We start from the raw sequence: 23,441 nt of genomic DNA on the forward strand, positions 1-23,441 counted from the left end.
TTCACCAACTTGTTCTGACGTGTAATCGCAAAATGGGCGTCGCTTTCACATTTTGATGATTGGGGGGGGGGGGGCTAGATTTTATCGACAACCGTCAAGATGTTGCCGAACAAAATTAATGTCTAATCTCTTTATCTTTGTTCGACATGCAATAGTCGTCATAGTGCGATGGGGGGGGGGGGCAGGCGCGGATACAGTGCGAGCCTTCTATAACGACGACCCCGTACCCAACATCCGTCAACAAGTTCGGCAGACACACACAAAAAAAAACGTCGTTTGCTATCGACCTTGCTTAATAATTGTGGAATCATTAACTTAGTCACCTGGCGACCCCTGGCAAATAAAGGCCACTGTTCAGCAAATCATTTAGAATATGGCGAGCATACTAGGCCCACGCTTTTTGCCATTTCTTTTCTATGTTCTGGCATTTTCTATGTGGTTATTTCTCTCGTTTGCAGAAGATGCTTTGACCGTGTTTCATCAAAAACCTCTCATCTTTTCACCAATAAGGGCAGTTTTGAAAGGTGGGTCAAGTGATAATCTAGCTTCTTTGTTCAATCATTCTAGAATAATTGTGTTTTCAATCAGTATTAATATAGAAACCGCACAACAGCTGTTGTATTCGATATGTGTTGGTACTAGGCGTCGGATCGCCTCCCAAACGAAAAAAAGGGGGTGATTTAAAAATTTCCCTTTGCTTACGTATATTTTTTAAACAACTTGGAAAATAAATGTATTATGCAATTGTATTCCCTAAAAAAGAATTGGGAGCATTATTAAACCATTAAATGTCGCAGAAAAATTCGATTAAACATTCAACATTGTCATTTATCGATTTGGCGCGAAGATTTTTTTTTTTTTTTTTTGTAATTTCTGATTTTTCATTTTTTCTACTTTTGCCCGTTCCCTCATCCAGAACATGGATCGACGCCGCTAGGAATATGCTAAAGGCAGTGTATATGGTCCCTTAATTGCAACCCATAAAATTATAAAATACGCTTTCAAAATAATAATAAAAACTATTTTCCACGCAAATATTATACTCTCCATACTGATACTCCGATTATATTATTTTGTTGAACGGAAATAAATGAATCTAAATTGTGCACTATACATATAGGCCTTAGTAAATGTTGATTGTGATGACGATAGAAGAATATATACAGTGCGTATAAAAAAACGAGACAGATTTGATAAGTCTTTTTTTTCAAATTATGATCGCTATGTTTTGGTGTCAATAGGTGATTTGAAGTCTTATCCTTCAAATGCCATTAAAATTATTTTCATTCATGCTTGAGCGAACACGGAATGTTTTTGTGTAGGGTTAAAAAGGAGGCTTGCGCCTAAGTGGCATAAAATGAAAAATATAATGGTCGGACTTCTTGCTAATGAGCAGACTTCCTCTTAACCATTTCATTATCTTTGCCATAATTTTCGAATTATCCGGTCAAAATTCATTTACAAATCTACTTATTTGCTTGAATATTTCTGCTGTTGTTCCATTTTATTATGTTCTCTTTTAGCTTTGAATATTTCTTCATTAGGCAAGAATTTTTTTTTAAACCGAAGTTTCGGGAAGCGTGTTTTTTTTTTTTACAAATCCTTCCATTGTGTGCTACAAAGGTTATGGTGCCTTTGAACAGTGGCATACTGATGGGTGGGGGCTAGGGGTGCTTCCCCCCCCACCAAATAAAACAAATCATGACCAAGAAAAAAAGTGGAGAGAATAAAACAGAAAACATGAAATATGATATCCTTTACTGAATATTATGTCAAAATCACAAAATATTGGATATTTTAATTTAAAAAGTGGGAAATTGTTGCTTGCTCGCTTCACAACTTTTTGATACATTTTACCCGATCTGCCATATCTTACTCCTTCAAAATTGACTGAATACACCATTGCCATAGAAAGACATAGATCCTTTTCTGTTTGTCCTGTCAAGAGCATAATTATACTTGGTGAAGGAGTCAATAACCCCTTGAAAATAGGATTCATGTCTTTTACAGGTACCACAACATAATTTGTTTCACATAATAAAAGGATTTGAATAATTACAAATTCTCCGAATTAATAATGCAAATCTTCTTACTTGGGTTGACATAAAGTCTTATCTTACTTATGAAGGAAAATTCCGAGGTAAAAGAAGTTTAAATGAAAAGCAAAATAATTCAGGTAAATAAATAAATTTGTAAATGAAATTTGACATAATTCGAAAATTATGACAAAGATAATGAAAAGATTAAGAGAAAGTCTGCTGATTAGCCAAAGTTCTAATCATCAAATTTCTCATTTCTGTCATTTTGGCGCAAGCCTCTTTGAACCCCCGACTAAAAAAAACCCGTGTTCGCTAGAGCATGAACAAAATTTATTTTTTTAAACGACATTTAGAGCACCTATTAACATCAAAATATAGATATCATAATTTGAAACAATTTATTTATAGACTTTTCAAAACGGCTCGGTGTAAAAATGGCAGAGGTAGAAATAGCAGAAGTGAAAATGGCAAAGGTAAAAATGGCAAAGGTAAAAATGGCAGAGGTAAAAATGGCAGAGGTAAAAATGGCAGAGGTAAAAATGGCAGAGGTAAAAATGGCAGAGGTAAAAATGGCAGAGGTAAAAATGGCAGAGGTAAAAATGGCAGAGGTAAAAATGGCAGAGGTAAAAATGGCAGAGGTAAAAATGGCAGAGGTAAAAATGGCAGAGGTAAAAATGGCAAGATTTAAAAAGCTACTAAAATTTTAGGTTGACGAGGACGTCATTTGCGAGCAGTTTTCTCCATATATGGTGTACTAAAAATATCAATGAAATGTCATTAAAAAAGTAATAAAATGGTTTTTATTGTACCTTAAGTTTATTGACATACAAATAATTTCACATCTGCTCCTGAAAGATTTTTTTATTAGCAATCATGAACCACTGATTAAAAAAAAAATGAAAAGTAGACATTATGGTGCATAAAATATGGGGTGGTTACTAGTAAATATGACGTCACAAATCAAAAACTCAAACTTCTAATAACTTTCTTAATCTTTGATGGGTTTTCCGAAAACCTTCATCAATATACTTTTTCTGCTATTTTAACAGTAAACCATTTATCAGGGTGAATTTCCCCCTTTTTCTGTTATCCAAGTTATGCAAGTGGTTCAAAGAAATCCCGAACTCGTCTATTTCAGTGTGTTGATGGTAGCCCACATTGGTATTTACATTACAATAATTCATTTGGTATGTATGTGACGAAGTGTTGTTCTACTATACGAACTGGCCAAGATAAATCCTTTCATCACTCATTAATTGAAATCATTTTGGCATGAACATGTTTGAGTTTAATCAATATCAACAATAAAGTATAGATCTAAAAATGATTTTTTTTTTAAAATCCAAATAATATCTTATCAGATAATAATACTAACTTTGTGGATAGGAGTCCATTCAAGGTCAATAATTGTCACCGATATTAACTGGAAAGGCTCTATATTTTCCTTTTAGATCTAGCATGTCATGATCATTACCTCTGTCATTTTTGCCTCTGCCATTATTACCTCTGCCATTTTTACCTCTACCATTTTTACCTCTGCCATTTTTACCTTTGCCATTATTACCTCTGCCGTTTTTACCCGGCACCTTCAAAACTGTCCCGTTTTTTAATACGCACTGTATATATTCTTCTATCGTCATCACAATCGGCGCAGACGTTTATGTCCCTTACTTTTACTAAGGCCTATTCTTCATAATTTTGTTGTGTTTTCTTTTTCTTTTCTTTTTAAAGAAGGAAGAATAACAAATAACATAGTTTGATTTTTAAAATCCATAAAAGGGCATACTAGTTAAGTATTTCCAAATCTTGTAATTTTTTACGTTACAGCTCCCCTTAAACGCAAATGTAGTTGGTATCCTCACGATATATTATATATGTACACGCATAAGTTATCATTTTCATTTTCCTTTATAGATCTTTTAGCTGAAATGACCGTTTCCTTTAATTTCTATTTATATAAGTTTTTCATTATGTTACAGAGTTGTATACTTTTGCTTGTCTTTCTATCACATGCCTCATTATTTTCGTTATTATATACCTATCATTTTTATTCTTTTGCTTCCCTAAAGCCATGGTGAAGACTAGCAAATAGGTCGAAAACTTGGAAATAAAAGGAGCTGGACCAATTGCTTTGTCCCGCATCCGCTTTCCTTTTTTTCTATCTGTCTCGCCTAATACCGATAATAATGATAATGACAATAGTAATTGTAATAATAATAATAATGATACTACTAATAATAACGGTGTATTTACCCAGGGTAGCCACTTCAGTTCCGAAAACTTTGCTCCCCTGCTATCATTATTTCCCCGATGAGTCACGTTATTACGGTTACTGACGTTAAAGGACAAGTTTACCCCCCACCAAAAAAATGATTTCAATAAAAAGAGAAAAATCAAACAAGCATGACAGAAAATTTAATCAAAATCGGATGTAAAATAAGTAGGATATGACATTTTAAATTTTGGCTTATTTTCACAGAACAGTCTATATGCACACCCCGGTCATGATCATGATCATAAAATGCTTCATTTAAAAATCTTACACTATCTACATGATCTGAAACATACGAAGAAGTCTTACACGAAATAGCGACAAGACATTATGAGATGTCTATTTCATGAAGATGTCATCAGAAATGTGTTTCTTAAGAAAAAAATTGAATGTCAAGCCTAAAATTTTTATTTGAATAAAAAGAGAAAAATCTAATAATCATAACAGAAAATTCAACATAATCAATCGAATGTAAAATAAGAAGGTTATGACATTTGTAAGTTTGGCTTAATTTTACAAAACAGTTATCCCGGTCGGTATGCAAATGAGGGGACTGATGACATCATTCACTCACTATTTCTCTTGTATTTTATTATCTGAAATATTATTTTTTTTTTCATCATCGTCTTGTGAAACAATGGTTTATTTTTCCCCTGAACATGACTTGTGGATTTACCATCGTTTAACATTTTACGGTTCAGTCAAGTTGGTCCTAGTTGTCAAATCTGTAAAAATTGAAATTTTGTTTACTTCAAACAATAAAAAAAAGAGAGTGAGGGACATCATAGACTCTGTAATTTGCATGCAGTTAAATTTTGCATATAACTATTTTGTGAAAGTAAGCGAAACTTTAAAATGTTATAATTTTCACATTTTACATTCGATTTTGATGGAATTTTCAGCATTATGCTAGTCTGATTTTTCTCTATTGATTCAAATCAACATACTGGGGTGGACTTGGTCTTTAAATTTTGTCTGAAGAGACACATTTTTTATGACATTTTCATGAAATAGACAATTCATATATTGTCGCTATTTCGTGTAAGAACGTGATTGATATAATAACACTTCCTCATACATTTTAAATCATGTAGATAGTGTTGGATTTATTATGTGAAACATTTTATGATCATCATAACTGATCGCTGCTGATACTGCTAGATGTGTGCATTACAGAAGAGAAATTCATGGTAGATATTTTGACCCGACGTCTCTTTATGAGCCATGGCCGCGGTCCGATTCATAAAAATGTAACATTATATGAGCTAGATAAAAGTCAATTTATCTAGCACGTGGTTCGTTTATTAACCTGACAGTTCATTTCGATTTATGGATTTTTTTTTATAGCAGTTTAAGATGGTTAATGATTAACATTATATATTTATGCACTAGTATAATTATGTGTACAGTGAGAATTTGCCTTGGTCTCTTACGTGTGAGGTGCAGCATCATAATATCATATGGTGTATGTGTGAAAAGTCCCGTCGCAATATAAATTTGTTCAGCTCCTTATATTTCGGGTCAAGCTTTCGACCAGGACCGTCGCTAAAGGGGGAGGGTGCGACCGGGGGTGCGACCCCCCCCCCCACTAATTTGGATGTCGTCGGAACCAAAAAGGGGGAGGGCGAGAAGAAAAAAAAGGAAGAAAGAGGAAAGAAAAAGTGGACGAAAATAAAAAGCAAAAGAAAGGGGGAAAAGAAAGAAAAAAAAATGAAGGATAGAAGAAAGAAAGAAAGGGACAGAGAGGAAGAGGAAAACAAAAGGAAATAGAAAATCAGAACGAGGAGAGAATGGGGAAGACAAGGTTTTGATTAAGTAAACCTTTGTGTAATTAAAGATGTGGAGTCTGAGATGTTGGAAAAAATATAAATTGTCTGTTACCATGGTTACGTAAGCGCAGGGCTGTTGGACTGACGCTTGTCGGGAAAATGACAAACTGTCGATCCACACAGGGCTGTTAACAGCATGGAGCAGTTAGAATTCTAACTGCTCCATGCACATGTACCTTTTCTTGCTTGGTCTTTGAGTTCGATTTTCTTTGTCGGTAAAAAAATGTCAAATTGCATATTAATCATTACCGGTAAATTGTGATTTTTTTTCGCAATGCGGTCGTGGGGAGCTATCTGTAGAATACCGACAATGATTAGAAAGTCCTAGTTTAATTAAGGTCTAAAGTTACTTATACATGTAGCATTTGTTATTACCATGATACCCAAGAATACACATCTAATTATTATCGATTATTATCATTTCCCTATATGACACTGCTTATTAGTATTAATATTGATACAATTCTTTAAATTTAGGCCTTTTCCTGTTTTAACGTAATTTCATGTCGATGTACAAACCTCTTTCATTTTCTTTTAAAGACATAGACATTCCAGTTCAACCACTAAGGATTTAGGAGTTGTTTTTGATAGTGAAATGAAAATGACTGAACATGTGACATACTTGTGTCGTACTATCAACTGGCAAATATACAATTCAAGGAAGTGATGTAGGTGTGCTGGAGATGCAGCAACAAAGCACTTTCTTTTACAAGAATTTAATTTCAATCTATTATCATCAAGCCACGATTGAATGTCAGACAAACATTTTGAAATCCAAAAATACGCGCAGGCTGCATCTCAAGGCTTGGTAGGAACAAACATGGTGAACATCTGATTGCCATCGGCATAAGCATGATACTGTGCCGACTGATGATGTTCCCAATATTACCGATGTGGTATGTAAACAACTGAGGCCCGATAATTGACCCTTGCGGTATACCATATTCTAATGGTTCTTACTTGAAAGTTACCCTTATTTATGTGTACTCGACTAGACCTGTTGCTAAGATACGATTTGTACCAGGAAAGAGCATTATTAGGCTAAGGCTAAGATGCCCTTTAGCACATTTTGTAACAAATTTCTTTTACCAAAATGTGTAATTTACCAAGATGTGCCTTAACACCCCAGCTACTACGCGCGCTGCGTTTCAAGGAATGAATCCCTACCAGGTAGGCATTCACCTCGCCTGGGTTGAGTGCAGCACAATGGGGGGTAAATTTCATGCTGAAGGGAAAAAACGCCATGGCTTGTGATCGAACCGTCACGTCCGTCCCTCATTGCAAACCGAGAGTCATAACCACTAGACCACGACGCCCGCTCTGCACATAAATGGCCAAAAGTGTGCGTTAAAGGAGGCCCAGAAAACATGATTTGTGCACAATAACTTTCTTAAATTTTTCTCTTAAAAAATAAATCAGGGCACGGGCGTAAATCCTAGCCAAGGGCGGAAATCTCTCCCCAAAGGTAGGGGGACCAGTGGCTGGAAAATTTGACAAGCAAAAAAAGAAAAAAGAAAGATTATCAGCCAAAAAGTAAGGTTATCTCGTCCAACATACATGTTTTATTTCGATTTTGAATGATAAATTTCTTTCCATCATAAACATGATAAAAGACCAAAAATAGAAGAGGGGATATTTGATATTGTGTTCCCCTACTATTTTGGGTAGGGGGGACGCGTCCCCCTGTCCCCTTGGGATTTCCCTGTTGGGGGTGATCTGTTGTGTCGTCCCTCTCCCAACCTGAATGATGTCACGGATTTTACGCCAATGCGTCATGGTGGACATCTTCTTCAAGTAAAGTCAATTTTAATTCAATGCAATATACTATTTCTTATTTCAGATACTGTAGGCATTAACACTACCCCGGCTGTAAATATTTCGCCTCCAAACTTCTATGTCAGGTAGGTGATAGGCCTATATACTTAACATCAATATCAGACAAATTTCCGTGTAGGCCCTAGTTGAAAGAAATTGATTGGGGAGCATGGGGTAGATCAGTGATATATTTATGTTCAAAATAATATTCGGGTTTATTTGAAGACTAAAAATATATTATCTTGTATAACAACCTCGTCGACTAGTGTTTTAAGACTAGGCCCATAGATGAGAAGCCGAAAGAAGGGGGGGGGGGGGGGCTGGGGTACCCTATATAGCAACTAAGGATAATTAAGTCCAAATCTATCATAAATTATAATCAATATTTCTTTTTTGAATAGGTCTTGTGTTAGGAATTCACTGTTTCTTTTTCTGTTTTGTTTCGCATGATAGAGAAATTTAATGTTAATAACTTTGGTGGCACGAATTTAGCTATTCACTTTGATAGAAGTGAATAATCCCCCCCAAATTAGAATATCTTTTGCAGTTTTCATGTACACCGCGAGCTCCCTTAGTTTTTTCTGAACTTTATTTTCCACCCCCAAAACCTTTTTGCATTCATCAACTAGTTTGGGGTGCTAAGTTGTAGACATACCCTACACTCTTAAAATAGTTGGGCAAAAAAAATGCCCAACTTTTAACCAACCCTGGGCACCATACTGTCCTCAAAACTATTGGTTAAAATCAGTCAAACTGAGTAATGAAAACTAATAATTATAGGAATAAATTTTGCTCAATTGGATAATAATTACCCAGAATATATATATTTACCAACATACATTACCCAACACAGTGGACAGTATGTGGCCCAACATTTTAAGTGTGTAAGTGTGCACCCGCCTTTTCGAACGCAAAAATGAATGTACCCTTACAGGTCGCAAACAGGTACAACATTTTTACCTCTGTATCACTAACGGCAGGGGCCTGGGAACTATTTTTACTGGGAGTGCAGAGTTTTCACTGAAAAAATGGAGGCCATTTTGGTAGCGAGGAATTTGAAAAGCAAAAAAAAAAGGTTTTTAGTACAAATGGACGTCATTTTTGGTAACATTTTTATTCATCTTTCAGAAGACATGGGGTTTCTGTCTGTGGAGAATAATACACGCGTCACCCCCAAAGAAATTTTTATAGGTGCTTTAGACCCCCGCTTCCCAGGTTCATGACCAAGGGTGCAAAATTGCACCCCAAAATGAATTGTGCGACAAGTTTCGCATTTACTGTATTTAGGGTGCAAAGTTAATTTATTCTTAATATGTTTATACGGCAATCCTTATCAAGGATTCAGCATTTACAGTCATAATTCCCTTTCTTCCATATTGCAGAGACAGAGTTTCAAAGCGATTAAAGAAATGGCAAATCATCCAAATCTACAAGACGGACGTGAAACCGGAAGACTTTGATTTCCAAGTCAATGAAACTTTGTTGCTTCGGGATGGTAAAACAGAATCGATTCCTGCGCAACAGACATGCGCAGTAGTTGGAAACTCTGGAATTCTTTCCAATAGTTCCTGTGGGAAGATGATTGATAGTCATGATTTTGTCTTTAGGATGAACCTGTCTCCATTTGGTTTTAAATATGGCAAGGACGTGGGATACAAAGCTAATATCACGACGTTAAATTATTCACAACTGAAGTCTGCGGCTAAGTGTGCAAAGAAACATTTTCCTAACATATCTGTTGGATGTCAGGATATGTTGACAAATTTGAAATTGTATAACAATTCTGTGGTATGGTACCCGAAAGGAGGTTCTCGTCAAGGAAACATGAATGTTTTATCACGAGGAATGATCGATAACTTCACTTTTAACGCCAGATGGGCTTATAGTCCCGCCAGCTTGTTTGGTGTTGTGCCCAGGTAAGTGTTAAAAGGGCGAGGTGATGATAATCACACCATCGATGTAGAAACGAAATGGATAGAGCAATGATGCTCTGTGTTTGAGGCCACCGGAAACGCTAAAAAGTACTCCAAATATTAAACTCCTAATAACTTTCTTAATTTTTGATAGATTTGCTTCAAATCTTAACCAATAGTTTTAATTTTTCCCTAACGTCGTCAGATATCCTTTTTGTGTGTGCAATCATCGGTAGAAATATAAAGTCATGCTTTTAGCTAAACAATAGCCAACTGAAGTCGGGTTTAACTTAGACCATGGTCTCACTCTGTGCTGAAATTATGGGAAGCCAAAAATGTCAATTTTTTATTAAGTTGTATGTTTCATATGTTTTCTGGGCTCTTTCCTGATTCATCGATGGTGAAGAAAATCATCTATTTAAACTTCCTAGACAATTATGAATGCTTTTAGAGCCAAATGAGCTGAAATATGATATCTCTACTGTTAGTGACTTCTGTAACAATTGGCTATTCATACTTAAACCACAACTTTTTCATTTATTCAACAGGATTTGGAGAAAGCGAACTCCGTCTACGGGTCTTCTCATTATGTCAGCAGCATCATTATTTTGTGAAAGGATTACGATGTTTGGATTTTATCCCTTCTCCGTCGATGCACACAACAGAACGTTAACGTACCACTACTACGACTCGTTTCCGATGAATTACTCCACAAATGCCCACAAAATGCCAGTAGAATTCAAAATCTATCGACAGTTAGAGAATCAAAGTGCCGTTGAGCTGCAGCTGGGGGAGTGCAATTCGTAATCAGGAGAGCATACGTCTTTCATGGAACATATAATATAGTCAACGGTTTTCACTGGCTAATTTTCCCCGAACCAATCCAATTTGGTTATTTCCGCAGCTTATAACAACCGTCAGTATAACTTGCTGACAATTGTTTGCATGAAATGCTACACGGAAACAAAGCAGAATAGTTGATTCATGTTTTTCACAAGTTGCCATAAATCTTGCAAGGAAACTCCCTTAGACTTAAAAAAAAATTCCTTCATCACTTTTCTAGACAGCTTTATTCCAAACTCAAATTGTTGACGCCCTCTACGTTTTATTTGGTGCCTCTATCATGTACGTTCACTTTATGGAACTTGTTGGTTTCGGATGACTGAAATATATTTATGCAAAATTACAATTATTATTTACAGAAATAAATGAGACGTGCCGACACTTACTCGCTAACCTTACCTGTTTGAATGAATACAGTGCGTTCACTATGCTAAAAGTTACCAGTGTGAAAACAATTTCACAATTTTCACAATTTTATAACTTTGGTGGCACGAATTTAGCTATTCACTTTGATAGAAGTGAATAATCCCCCCAAAAAAATTAGAATATCTTTTGCAGTTTTCATGTACACCGCGAGCTCCCTTAGTTTTTTCTGAACTTTATTTTCCACCCCCAAAACCTTTTTGCATTCATCAACTAGTTTGGGGTGCTAAGTTGTAGACATACCCTACACTCTTAAAATAGTTGGGCAAAAAAAATGCCCAACTTTTAACCAACCCTGGGCACCATACTGTCCTCAAAACTATTGGTTAAAATCAGTCAAACTGAGTAATGAAAACTAATAATTATAGGAATAAATTTTGCTCAATTGGATAATAATTACCCAGAATATATATATTTACCAACATACATTACCCAACACAGTGGACAGTATGTGGCCCAACATTTTAAGTGTGTAAGTGTGCACCCGCCTTTTCGAACGCAAAAATGAATGTACCCTTACAGGTCGCAAACAGGTACAACATTTTTACCTCTGTATCACTAACGGCAGGGGCCTGGGAACTATTTTTACTGGGAGTGCAGAGTTTTCACTGAAAAAATGGAGGCCATTTTGGTAGCGAGGAATTTGAAAAGCAAAAAAAAAGGTTTTTAGTACAAATGGACGTCATTTTTGGTAACATTTTTATTCATCTTTCAGAAGACATGGGGTTTCTGTCTGTGGAGAATAATACACGCGTCACCCCCAAAGAAATTTTTATAGGTGCTTTAGACCCCCGCTTCCCAGGTTCATGACCAAGGGTGCAAAATTGCACCCCCAAAATGAATTGTGCGACAAGTTTCGCATTTACTGTATTTAGGGTGCAAAGTTAATTTATTCTTAATATGTTTATACGGCAATCCTTATCAAGGATTCAGCATTTACAGTCATAATTCCCTTTCTTCCATATTGCAGAGACAGAGTTTCAAAGCGATTAAAGAAATGGCAAATCATCCAAATCTACAAGACGGACGTGAAACCGGAAGACTTTGATTTCCAAGTCAATGAAACTTTGTTGCTTCGGGATGGTAAAACAGAATCGATTCCTGCGCAACAGACATGCGCAGTAGTTGGAAACTCTGGAATTCTTTCCAATAGTTCCTGTGGGAGGATGATTGATAGTCATGATTTTGTCTTTAGGATGAACCTGTCTCCATTTGGTTTTAAATATGGCAAGGACGTGGGATACAAAGCTAATATCACGACGTTAAATTATTCACAACTGAAGTCTGCGGCTAAGTGTGCAAAGAAACATTTTCCTAACATATCTGTTGGATGCCAGGATATGTTGACAAATTTGAAATTGTATAACAATTCTGTGGTATGGTACCCGAAAGGAGGTTCTCGTCAAGGAAACATGAATGTTTTATCACGAGGAATGATCGATAACTTCACTTTTAACGCCAGATGGGCTTATAGTCCCGCCAGCTTGTTTGGTGTCGTGCCCAGGTTAGTGTTAAAAGGGCGAGGTGATGATAATCACACCATCGATGTAGAAACGAAATGGATAGAGCAATAATGCTCTGTTTTTGAGGCCACCGGAAACGCTAAAAAGTACTCCAAATATTAAACTCCTAATAACTTTCGTAATTTTTGATAGATTTACTTCAAATCTTAACCAATAGTTTTAATTTTTCCCTAACGTCGTCAGATATCCTTTTTGTGTGTGTAATCATCGGTAGAAATATAAAGTCATGCTTTTAGCTAAACACAATAGCCATCTGAAGTCGGATTTAACTTAGAACATGGTCTCACTCTGTGCTGAAATTATGGGAAGCCAAAAATGTCAATTTTTTTATTATTAAAGTTGTATGTTTCTTATGTTTTCTGGGCTCTTTCCTGATTCATCGATGGAGATGAAGAAAATCATCTCTTTAAACTTCCTAGACAATTATAAATGCTTTTAGAGCCAAATGAGCTGAAATATGATATCTCTACTGTGACTTATGTAACAATTGGCTATCCATACTTAAACCACAACTTGTTCATTTATTCAACAGGATTTGGAGAAAGCGAACTCCGTCTACGGGTCTTCTCATTATGTCAGCAGCATCATTATTTTGTGAAAGGATTACGATGTTCGGATTTTATCCCTTCTCCGTCGATGCACACAACAGAACGTTAACCTACCACTACTACGACTCGTTTCCGATGAATTACTCCACAAATGCCCACAAAATGCCAGTAGAATTCAAAATCTATCGACAGTTACAGAATCAAAGTGCCGTTGAGCTGCAGCTGGGGGAGTGCAATTCGTAATCAGGAGAGCATACGTCTTTCATGGAACATAATATAGTCAACGGTTTTCACTGGCTAATTTTCTCTGAACCAATCCAATTTGGTTATTTCCGCAGCTTATAACAACCGTCAGTATAACTTGCTGACAATTGTTTGCATGAAATGCTACACGGAAACGAAGCAGAATAGTTGAATTCATATTTTTCACAAGTTGCCATAAATCTTGCAAGGAAACTCCCTTAGACTTAAAAAAAAATTCTTTCATCACTTTTCTAGACAACTTTATTCCAAACTGAAATTGTTGACGCCCTCTACGTTCTTTTTGGTGCCTCGATCATGTACATTCACTTTATGGAACTTGTTGGTTTCGGATGACTGAAATATATTTATGCAAAATTACAATTTGATTCTCAGAAATAAATGAGACGTGCCGACACTTACTCGCTAACCTTACCTGTTTGAACGAATACAGTGCGTTCACTATGCTAAAAGTTAACAGTGTGAAAACAACTTCACACTTTGGACATGTGGACAGTGTGAGTGCTCATCTCAGTGTATTCACAACACGCGATATTAATTTTGAGATTGTGATACGCTTGGACTGTTAGATCAAATTAAACAAGACGAAGATAACCATAACTATGGATTTTTAGTGTGAGCTAGTGTCCACACTCCACATATGTCCGAATCTGGTAAACACTGCAGTGTTAAAATGTGTAATAGTGTGAGGAAAATTCACACTGTGGTAACATCGACAAATGTGTTCACAGTGTGTTCCCTGCATGTGAAAATTTCATACTTTAGAAATATTCATATTTCATATGTGATACGCACGGACTGTTAAAATGTTCAAATATATTAACTATGAAGGTAATTCAAAACTGCGTTCACCTCGATAGGATGGGTATCCACGGTGTGTTTTTAGATTCACACCATTAAATTACTCAAAAATTTAAATGGATGGTCCAGGTTGGAAATATTTAGATCCCAATAAAAAGAGTAAGATTCACAAAGCAAAATGCTGAAAATTTGATCAAAATCGGATAACAAAATTAAAGTTATTGAATTTTAACCCTAAATCTCCCGGGGTATTTTTATTCTTGTCATTCCGGGGGGGGGGGGGGGCATTATGGCCCCCTTAAGATCTCAGCCGCGGATTGCACGATCACAACGAAAATTTGCATGATGGTAGGGAATGACGTAATCTACGCAGGTGCATTGGTAAATTTCACTGAATTCATATATTTTTATTTTGTATGAATTAATTATGCTAATTTATTCATGAAATCATACTTTTTGCTCTGATTCACTAAATAAAGCTCTTAGAATGCTATTTTTGGTGAAAATATTCTTTATAGCATTCCTAACTATTGTGAATGAAAGAAATTTGGTACCAAGAACGATTTCTTATGTATTTTATTGTTTTTTTTTACTTTTTGTTTTTTTTATTGTTTGTTCGATGGAAATCGTTCCAGACTTAATTCTGATCATAAAGAAGGCAAAATTAATTAAGTTTAATCAGTAAAAGTTGAAATTATGATACATTTATGAATTTTGGCTAAATACACAATTTGCATTGGATTTGTACATGAAATCACGTTTATGAGCAATTTTGGGTCTGACATGCACTTACATAATGTTGCGTAATGTCGTAACCACGTACCCCGGCTGCGCGTTTCCGTTTTACACCCTGGCGAAGGCATTTTCCGCAAAAATAGCTAAAAAGCGACTAGTGAAGAGTCTACGTGTGTTTACATTATCAGCTGGGCGCGCGATGCAAAAGTCCGCACCGAAGAAAACAACAGAATCATAGAGCTCTATGTTGAATGTTTGCCTTGATCATTTGCCTTTGCCGTAATTTGCACCAAGGACCCATTAACGTAGTGGTATAGTTCAGTGGTAATTTGCCCCTCACTATCATGGAAGAAGATGATATTCACCGTTGTATGACACTGCATTCTATGAGTAGGATGTAAACTAGACCTATTAAAGTTTATTTTTTTGATGAAAGAATAACAATCATTATAGCCTATAGGGTATACGTAAAACAATGTTTGTTGATCACCGCATTATTAATGTAAGATTTTTTCTTATCATCATCACTATTATTATTATGTATTTATTTTATTATTATGTATTATTATTAGTATTATAATTATTGTTATCATCATTATTAGTAGTAGTAGTAGCAGCAGCATCAGTAGTAGTTGCAACAGTACATAGTATAGTACTCAGTAGTTAATAGTATCGGTGGTAACTAGTATATTTTAATTCATCGTAACTTAAAATCATTTTGAAACAATTATAAGTTGAAACAACTGGACTTCTTTCTACATGCTGTAGATTCTCTTTCGTTTGGTACTATATAGTATTGTTGCATTTGTTGCTATTCTTGTCTTATCATTATTCTGCTTACTAAATTAATTTTGGCTATTGCCCAAATTCTAAGTTTCTCACATCCCTGAGTCACTATGCAAGACAAACTAGACATGTTCTGTGTACATATGAAGTTATGTGGCCGTGTAGCCACTGAGATTGATTGCGGTTGTGTGTGGGGAAACTTGCCAGTGTCGGACTCTCAATAACCAGCGACGTGTATAGACTCTTCACTAGTCGCTTTTTAGCTATTTTTGCGGAGAATGCCTTCGCCAGGGTGTAAAACGGAAACGCGCACCCGGGCGTCACAAATTTGGTCTCAAAATTTGCGCGAGACTTGAAAGTAAAAAGTCAGTGAGCGGCGAGGTAAAAAAAAAAGATCTGCGCAGCAGATATATCGCGAAAATTGTCGAAGGAGGGGCATTATGCCCCGCCCGCGGGAGAATTATGGGTTAAAGATTTGCATTATCCGGTGAAACAGTTCTAGGCATGTCTTTATGAATATTCATTAGGTGGGCTGATGATGCCATATCCCCACTTGCTCTTTGTATTTTATTATATGAAATTAGATTTATTCAGAAAATTTCTACCAAGAACTAAAACAATTGGATTGAAAACTGATTAGGTGCATTATTTATTCATTGCCGAAACTTATTTCATCATAATGGAGATACATCATTTACACGTTCATGTAATAATATAAGAAAAAAGCAAGCGGGGATGTCACATCATCAGCCCACCTAATGAATATTCATGACGATGTGCGTATAATTGTTTTCACAAAATATTGATAAACTTTAAAATTCAATAATTTAATTATTTGTTATCCGATTTTGATGAAATTTTCAGCATTTTGCTCTGTGAATTTTACTCTATTGAGTTAGATATAAAATATTTTCAGCCCGGACCATCCCTTTAAGTGTGGAGATATTTTCACACCGGTCACCTCAAGTGTGAATTTTCAAGTGTGTTCACGTAGTGGAGCATATATGAAAATGTGATTCACATTGTTTAAATACTCACATTTGATACTGTGGCGGTGATTTTCATCGTGTACCACAATGTGAACACAATAAACACAATCTGGAACACAGTGTGTAAAAAAATGTATTCTTTCGGGGAGCTATTATCATGATGTGATTTATCTTCATTGTTTTTTTTTTCTTTCTTTAAAGAGAGATGTTTAAAGAGAGAGGCTTCCGTAACAAAGCTTCTCCCAGATCATTTATTGTCCCACTCGCATCAGAAAAGGTATTGTTCTCCTTTTACTCCGAGGCCAGAGAGCTATCATTGCGAATGTTTGCGAACACTCCAGTCATTTGGTATGGATTGAGGCGACTTTCTCGTCAAAATACAGTACATTAATTAATGGCGGCACCCAAGGCGTCGAGATTTTTACCCGTTCTTTTCTGCGTATTGGCGTTATGCATGTGGTTGTTTCTCTCGGTAGCTGAATATGTATTGTCAGAATTTCATCAAAAACCTTCATTAATACCGCCAAGAAAGATCACTTTAAAAGGTAAGTTATGTATATCGTTGTTCCGATCCTGAAGGCCAATTTATTATTTTTTGTGTGTGGACATAATAAATATCTTAACTGTTTAAAATCTAAGCAACGCTGTTAAAGCCCGTCACTCTATAGGCCTAAACTGTTTAAATTTTAAATTGTCTCCTTTACATTCAGTTGAAATTGTTTGACGGGCATGCCTTTTGCAAATTGAAATATATTAGTGTGAGACAATTATTTTTTTCCGTCGACAACACCAACAAATTGTTCCAAAAGGGAAGATAGCTCTGGGGTATTCAGATTTAAGATACGCCTTCCATTATTCTATTATCATCTCTTTCACAGTTGTTTCGTTGTAATAAATGTTTAATAATCCACGAAAGAGTACCATCTTATAATCTTTCAATATTTCAGGTCCAATAAAAGATATTTGGTCTATGGAAGCGATATCAGACCCATTTAAAGAAAATCGAGCTTTGAAATTGCCACCTCCGAATTTCTATATCATGTAAGCTTGACTCATTTATTTCGATTTAAAGGGTTAATATTCCTCTTGGGTAACTATGGCAACTGACTAAACAACGCAAAAATTGTACATTTAACACAGGGCTTTGTGACTATTCGGCCATTAACATTTTTCTTTTGCTGTATATGGGACCAAGTAAATATCCATGCTCCCAATTGAACGAAAATTCGGTTTACCTTAGTTATATTGTAGTTGATGCTGATGTCTATATGGGCCTTTATTTTAGATGAACTAATTCAATATATGAAGAGCTCACTTGCAAAAGGGGTAAGGTACATTTTTCATCAAATTGATTTTTTTTTCTCAATGTATAGATTTTTAGTACCTTTATGAGATGATACCAAAGAAAATGTTGAAATTCTCATTAAAAAGTGATCTTTAAAAAATGGCAATGAAAAATCACTTTTTTTTCAAAAGGGGTTAAGTTCATTGCAGTTTGGTCACAGAATTTTTTTGGAAAAGAATTTATTTAAAAGAGATGAAGGACAGGTAGATTTCTTTTATACCCAATTTCCTTTCTCATGGTAGAATATCGTGAAAATTCAGTTTCACATAAGTATGTTGCAATATGGGAGAATAAAAAGAATGGTTTTCTTGGAGTGGACCTAACCCCCTTTGTAAACAAACTCTTCTGAAGTGCTCATTTGTCAAAAGGGGTTAGGTCTATATTGTTCATAAATGTTGTTTTCTGTCTCAAAACCTCTAAATTTTTAGTCGCTCTGATGAAAATAAAGAAAATTTGACATTCACATGAAAACGTGAATAAAATTGGCAAAGAAAAATCACTCCATTTTACTTAAAATAGATTTATTTCAGTTTGCTTGCAAAAGGGATCAGGTCCACAAAGATAATTAAAAAAACATATAGAAAAAAATGAAGACAGGTAGATTTCTTTTATACCCAATTTATTCTATGTTCAAATGATAGGGTAGTGCATCATGTCAATTTAGTTTCTCAAAAGAATATTGTAATAAGTGAGAATAAAAAACATGGTTTTTCTCGGAATGGTCCAAAGTGAACCTAACCCCTTTTGCAACTAAACTCTTCATAATGAAATGAAGGAAAGTCTTTGGATTCCAAAACCACAAGCACTCGAAGTGATTGTCCTTATCAATTTGTCAAAAAGAAATTTATTTTTTGACGTGAAGTATTTTCATCTGTCTTGCTCATCGCGGGCTATAATGTTTTGAAGCACAACGCCAATGTTGAAGTGTCCTCTACACATTTCGAAGTATTATAACAGTTGCTCCAAAGATTTTAACTTGGGCATATACGATTAAACTATCAAAGTAATTGATATTTCCTTCCTTCTGAACTGTACTGTACTATTGGCAACATAGAAGTTTGTCAATATCCCGGGGGGAATTTACGACTGGATACCACGCGCTACCCCAAAAAACACGTAAAAAGGATGTCTTTTTCACGATAGGGCACGTTACGTACGTAACGTGATAAGGGTGTCTAAAACACAAAATCAATGAAAAAGGGTATCTATTTCGCTAGGAAAATTACGTGTTTAGGGTCGAATTTGCGGGGATGATAAAACAAAATTGAAATGTTTTATAAAGGATGTCCTTTTTGCCCCAACATTTCGTGTTTAGAGTCCGATTTGCGCGAGGTGTAGAAGGTGCAGTCGTACTAAACCAAATAAGGTAAAGCCGACGACCGAAGGACCTGTAACAATAAAACATTCCTGTACTTGTTTAGGGGTTCAATTCAGGGAATATTTCCAAGAGTATCGTTTTGTTTCCAATTTAGGGTTTCACACGCCAATAAGGGGTGCATTTTCAGAATATGGAAATTACGTGTTTAGGGTGCTTTTCGAGACCCCATGGTCGCGCATGGTATCCACTCGTGAATGGAAGTGGCCCCCGGGGACAATATGCCTTTGATGAAGGTCAATAGAAATAGTTTAGGTCTTCTAGTTTAGGATATGTATTAATTGGACTGAAAAATAGATCAAAACGAATTTTATAAAGAGAAGAAAAAACTTGTTATTGCATTTTTGCCTATTATTATATGTATGAAGATGAATGCCAGGCCTGGTAAATGCCACATTATGACGTTTATTAAGATACTATTATTTTTTTCCTCCATATTGCAGAACTAAAGTTTCGAATAAACTGAAAAAATGGCAGGCGATTCAGATTTACAAGAGAAACGTTAAACCAGAAAACTTTGATTTCAAAGTTAATGAAACCTTGTTGCTTCGGGATAATAAAACGGACTCGATTCCTGCTCAACAGACATGCGCAGTGGTTGGAAGCTTCGGCATATTATCGGGCAGCAGCTGTCGAAAAGCATTAGATGACCATGACTTTGTATTCAGGATGAACTTAGCGCCGTTTGGGCACGACTATGGAAAAGATGTAGGTTACAAGGCCAATACTACGACACTGAACTTCTCGAGTTGCGCTAAAAGACTCTTCAAGAAAATGTCTTCCTAATGAATATACATGAATCATGATATTACCCATTTACTGGTGACCTAGTAAACCAATGAAATGTCAAAGCTGTTTCGTCCGGAGTTCGGAATACTATAGTAGTCGGGGGGGGGGGGGGCACTTACATCCACGATAGGATACCATGCGCGACCAAAAAAAAAACACGTAAAAGGGATATGTCTTTGTTGCGCAACCATTCACTCATCAAGGGCGACAAGAGAAGAACAGATGAGAGCGAAGGGACAGGCAGATAATGCGTTGTGTAGTGTTTATTAATCATAAACAGAACAGAAATAACGGAACCCCCTAGTAAAATAAGATTCCAGGAATATATGTCTCCCGGTCAGCTGCGCCCATGGTCACGCAGAAGGAAAAACCAGTTCCACTGGACCGGTAGAATTTTAGCTGGTAAATCTGGAAATTGGAGCATCGGTTTACTTGTCTACCTGGTCATACTGGTCCAGTTAAAATTTTAATGGTCAAGTTGAAAATTAAACTGGTCTTGAATGACTGGAATTTTACACTGGTCTTGCTTGTTTCTGGTGGTTGTTACTAGTCCCACTGGTCTTCATACTGGTATCCAATTTAAGCTGGTCTTTACTGGTATGTTCTTATGGTGCTAGGTAAAAATGGCAGAGGTAAAAATGGCAGAGGTAATAATGGCAGTGGTAAAAATGGCAGAGGTAATAATGGCAGAGGTAATAATGGCAGAGGTAAAAATGGCAGAGGTAATAATGGCAGAGGTAATAATGGCAGAGGTAAAAATGGCAAAGGTAAACATGGCAGAGGTAAACATGGCAGAGGTAATAATGGCAGAGGTAATAATGGCAGAGGTAATAATGGCAGCTAGAGGTTAATAATGGCAGCTAGAGGTTAAAACTGGCAGATGGAGGTAAAGGTGGCAGAGGCAAATATGGCAGAGGTAAAGATCATGACATGCTAAAAAAATCTTTCAGGAGCGGATATGAAATTATTTGTATGTTGACATACTTAAAGTACAATAAAAGACATTTTCATTTTTCTTTATTAAACCATATATGGGGAAAAAAACTGCTCGCAAATGACATCACCATTAAGATACAAAATTTTAGTAGCTTTTGAAATCTTTGATGGATTCCCTAAAACTCTCATCAATATCATGTTAATAATTTTCTGCATTTTTTTACAATAAACTTTATTATGTCAGAGTGAATTTCCCCTTTAATTAATTAATTACAATACTTGGGATTCAAAGTGAGCTTCAAATTTGAGTATTAGAAGAGCGAAAAAATAAGAAATACCAACTCAAGTGTTATCAATTCGGTGTGATTTAGATATGTAATCCTTTCCATTAGTCCAACATTATAATTCTTATTTTCTTCTCCAAACCTTTCTTATTGAATATACTGTACATGGAGGGGCTTTGGGAATTTTTGGCATGGGAGTTTAAGACTCGACATTTATACCTCTGTCATTTTTACCTCAGCCATTTTTACTTCTGCCATTCTTACCTCTGCCATTTTTACCTTTGCCTTTTTTACCTCTGCCATTTTTACCCTTGCCATTTTTACCTCTGCTAGTTTTACCTCTGCCATTTTTACCTTGGCCATTTTTACCTCTGCCATTTTTACCTCTGCCATTTTTACCTCTGCCATTTTTACCTTTGCCATTTTTACCTCTGCCATTTTTTACCTCTGCCATTTCTACCTCTGCCATTTTTACACCGAGCCGTTCTTCTGGTCTGACTGGTCCGCAAACTGGTCCTTATACTGGTCTTTCTGGATCAATTTAATACATGCACTTGGTTTGTTATATACCGTGGTCAGCGATATGTGACGTAAAAGATGGTTAGTAAATTAATCTTTTTGCTGTTATTTGAAATGTGATATATGAAATTACACATTTTCATTGTGATATTTCATTCTAAATCCTGATTTTTCTTTTAAAGACAGGAAATATGCAAATGAGGTAAACCACGCGATCAGCATCATCAGAAGCAGGCGCGCCGGAACACTTTCATTTTTTTTTTTGGGGGGGGGGCAAAATCCCGAAGGGGGCACAATATTTTTGACAGCGTGAGTTACCGAAGCGATCGAGCGGGAGAGGGTGTGGGACCCCCCACTTTAAGGACTTTGTGTAAAAATGAAGGATAAGCGTTGCGTTTCTAAGAGCATTCAAAAATAAGTTCTTTGAGAATTCAACAATCTTGGAGTTCATTTTGCTCCTTCTGTTTCCTCACTTCTGACCCAGACTGGTGTATCTTCATGATCAGGGTCGCAGTTCCAGCAAATTACGAGCCTTATTGCAAACGAAATTGTTTCAAACCAATGTAATATAGGCCTTTTAAAGGCTTTAAGATGACAAACATGACCGTACACAGCCGGGGCCGCCGATCGAGATGGCAAAATTCACAAATTCACCAAAAGTGTGCTCGAAATCCTTCAATTTTATAGAAAATGCAAAATCTCCCCCATCACCATGGGCGGAAATCCCAGGGGGACAGGGGGACGCGTCCCTCCTACCATTTTGGAAAGGGGGACCTAATATTCCCTCTACTATTTGTGCTCTTTTATTATGGAAAAAATACATAATTCAAAATCGAAATTATACACATTTCGAAATATATATAAACAGATAGCTTTTTGTTAAGAACTTGGTTAGGAAAAGAAAAGGCATACCGGGATGTTCTCGAACTCGAATCTAGCCATATATGCCAGCCAAAGAGTGATGACATCGATGGCCATTGTCAATTTCACAACTAATAGAAATGACGAAAAAAGAAAATCGCCTCTGGATACTTTTATAAGTAAATTTAGTGCATAAATGGTTAGACTAGAATGTTCTATACCCAGTAAAATCATACCTTTAAGCCAATTCACTTTCCCTTTATTCCAAATTTACTTGGAATATAAGAATATTTTCATTGTTCGCGTACTCAGTACAAAGAATAGTTTTCATGAATTATGATTGATCTTTCACAGTGAAGTTTAACTATGTTTAATCCCCTAAAATTTGTTTTTAAACACTCTATTAACGAGACTTTTATATTCCATTTTTACACAAAATTCCTGCCGTGAGAGGGTTCATCATAGGCAGATCAAGGGGGTGAAGCGGCGGAAGGTGAGGAGAAAAATAAGAAGAAAGATAGGTCCGGGAAGAAAGTTGAATGATGGAAGGGAGGG

The 23,441-nt window shown here is 36.1% G+C and overlaps 2 protein-coding genes across 2 annotated transcripts; both read left to right on the plus strand.

The window, feature by feature from the left end:
• Positions 1-360: 360 nt before the first annotated feature.
• Positions 361-10,836, plus strand: LOC121406080 (alpha-2,8-sialyltransferase 8B-like). The gene is made up of 4 exons (XM_041597090.1): positions 361-524; positions 7,981-8,041; positions 9,338-9,871; positions 10,417-10,836. Exons 1-4 carry the CDS (start codon positions 374-376, stop codon positions 10,673-10,675), a joined length of 1,005 nt encoding a protein of 334 aa, XP_041453024.1. The 5' UTR covers positions 361-373; the 3' UTR covers positions 10,676-10,836.
• Positions 10,837-11,638: 802 nt separating this feature from the next.
• On the plus strand, positions 11,639-14,479 carry LOC121406297 (alpha-2,8-sialyltransferase 8B-like). The gene is made up of 3 exons (XM_041597311.1): positions 11,639-11,656; positions 12,061-12,638; positions 13,190-14,479. Exons 1-3 carry the CDS (start codon positions 11,639-11,641, stop codon positions 13,446-13,448), a joined length of 855 nt encoding a protein of 284 aa, XP_041453245.1. The 3' UTR covers positions 13,449-14,479.
• Positions 14,480-23,441: the final 8,962 nt, after the last annotated feature.

The sequence above is a fragment of the Lytechinus variegatus genome, chromosome 19, assembly GCF_018143015.1.
Source record: "Lytechinus variegatus isolate NC3 chromosome 19, Lvar_3.0, whole genome shotgun sequence".
NCBI classification, from domain to species: domain Eukaryota; kingdom Metazoa; phylum Echinodermata; class Echinoidea; order Temnopleuroida; family Toxopneustidae; genus Lytechinus; species Lytechinus variegatus.

Excerpts from the sequence above, each read along its gene's own strand:
- LOC121406080 (XM_041597090.1), top strand. The coding sequence starts at position 374 with ATGGCGAGCATACTAGGCCCACGCTTTTTGCCATTTCTTTTCTATGTT. Across the intron at positions 8,042-9,337 it reads CCTCCAAACTTCTATGTCAG|AGACAGAGTTTCAAAGCGAT; the intron begins GTAGGTGATAGG and ends TCCATATTGCAG. Across the intron at positions 9,872-10,416 it reads TTGTTTGGTGTTGTGCCCAG|GATTTGGAGAAAGCGAACTC; the intron begins GTAAGTGTTAAA and ends TTTATTCAACAG.
- LOC121406297 (XM_041597311.1), top strand. Across the intron at positions 12,639-13,189 it reads TTGTTTGGTGTCGTGCCCAG|GATTTGGAGAAAGCGAACTC; the intron begins GTTAGTGTTAAA and ends TTTATTCAACAG.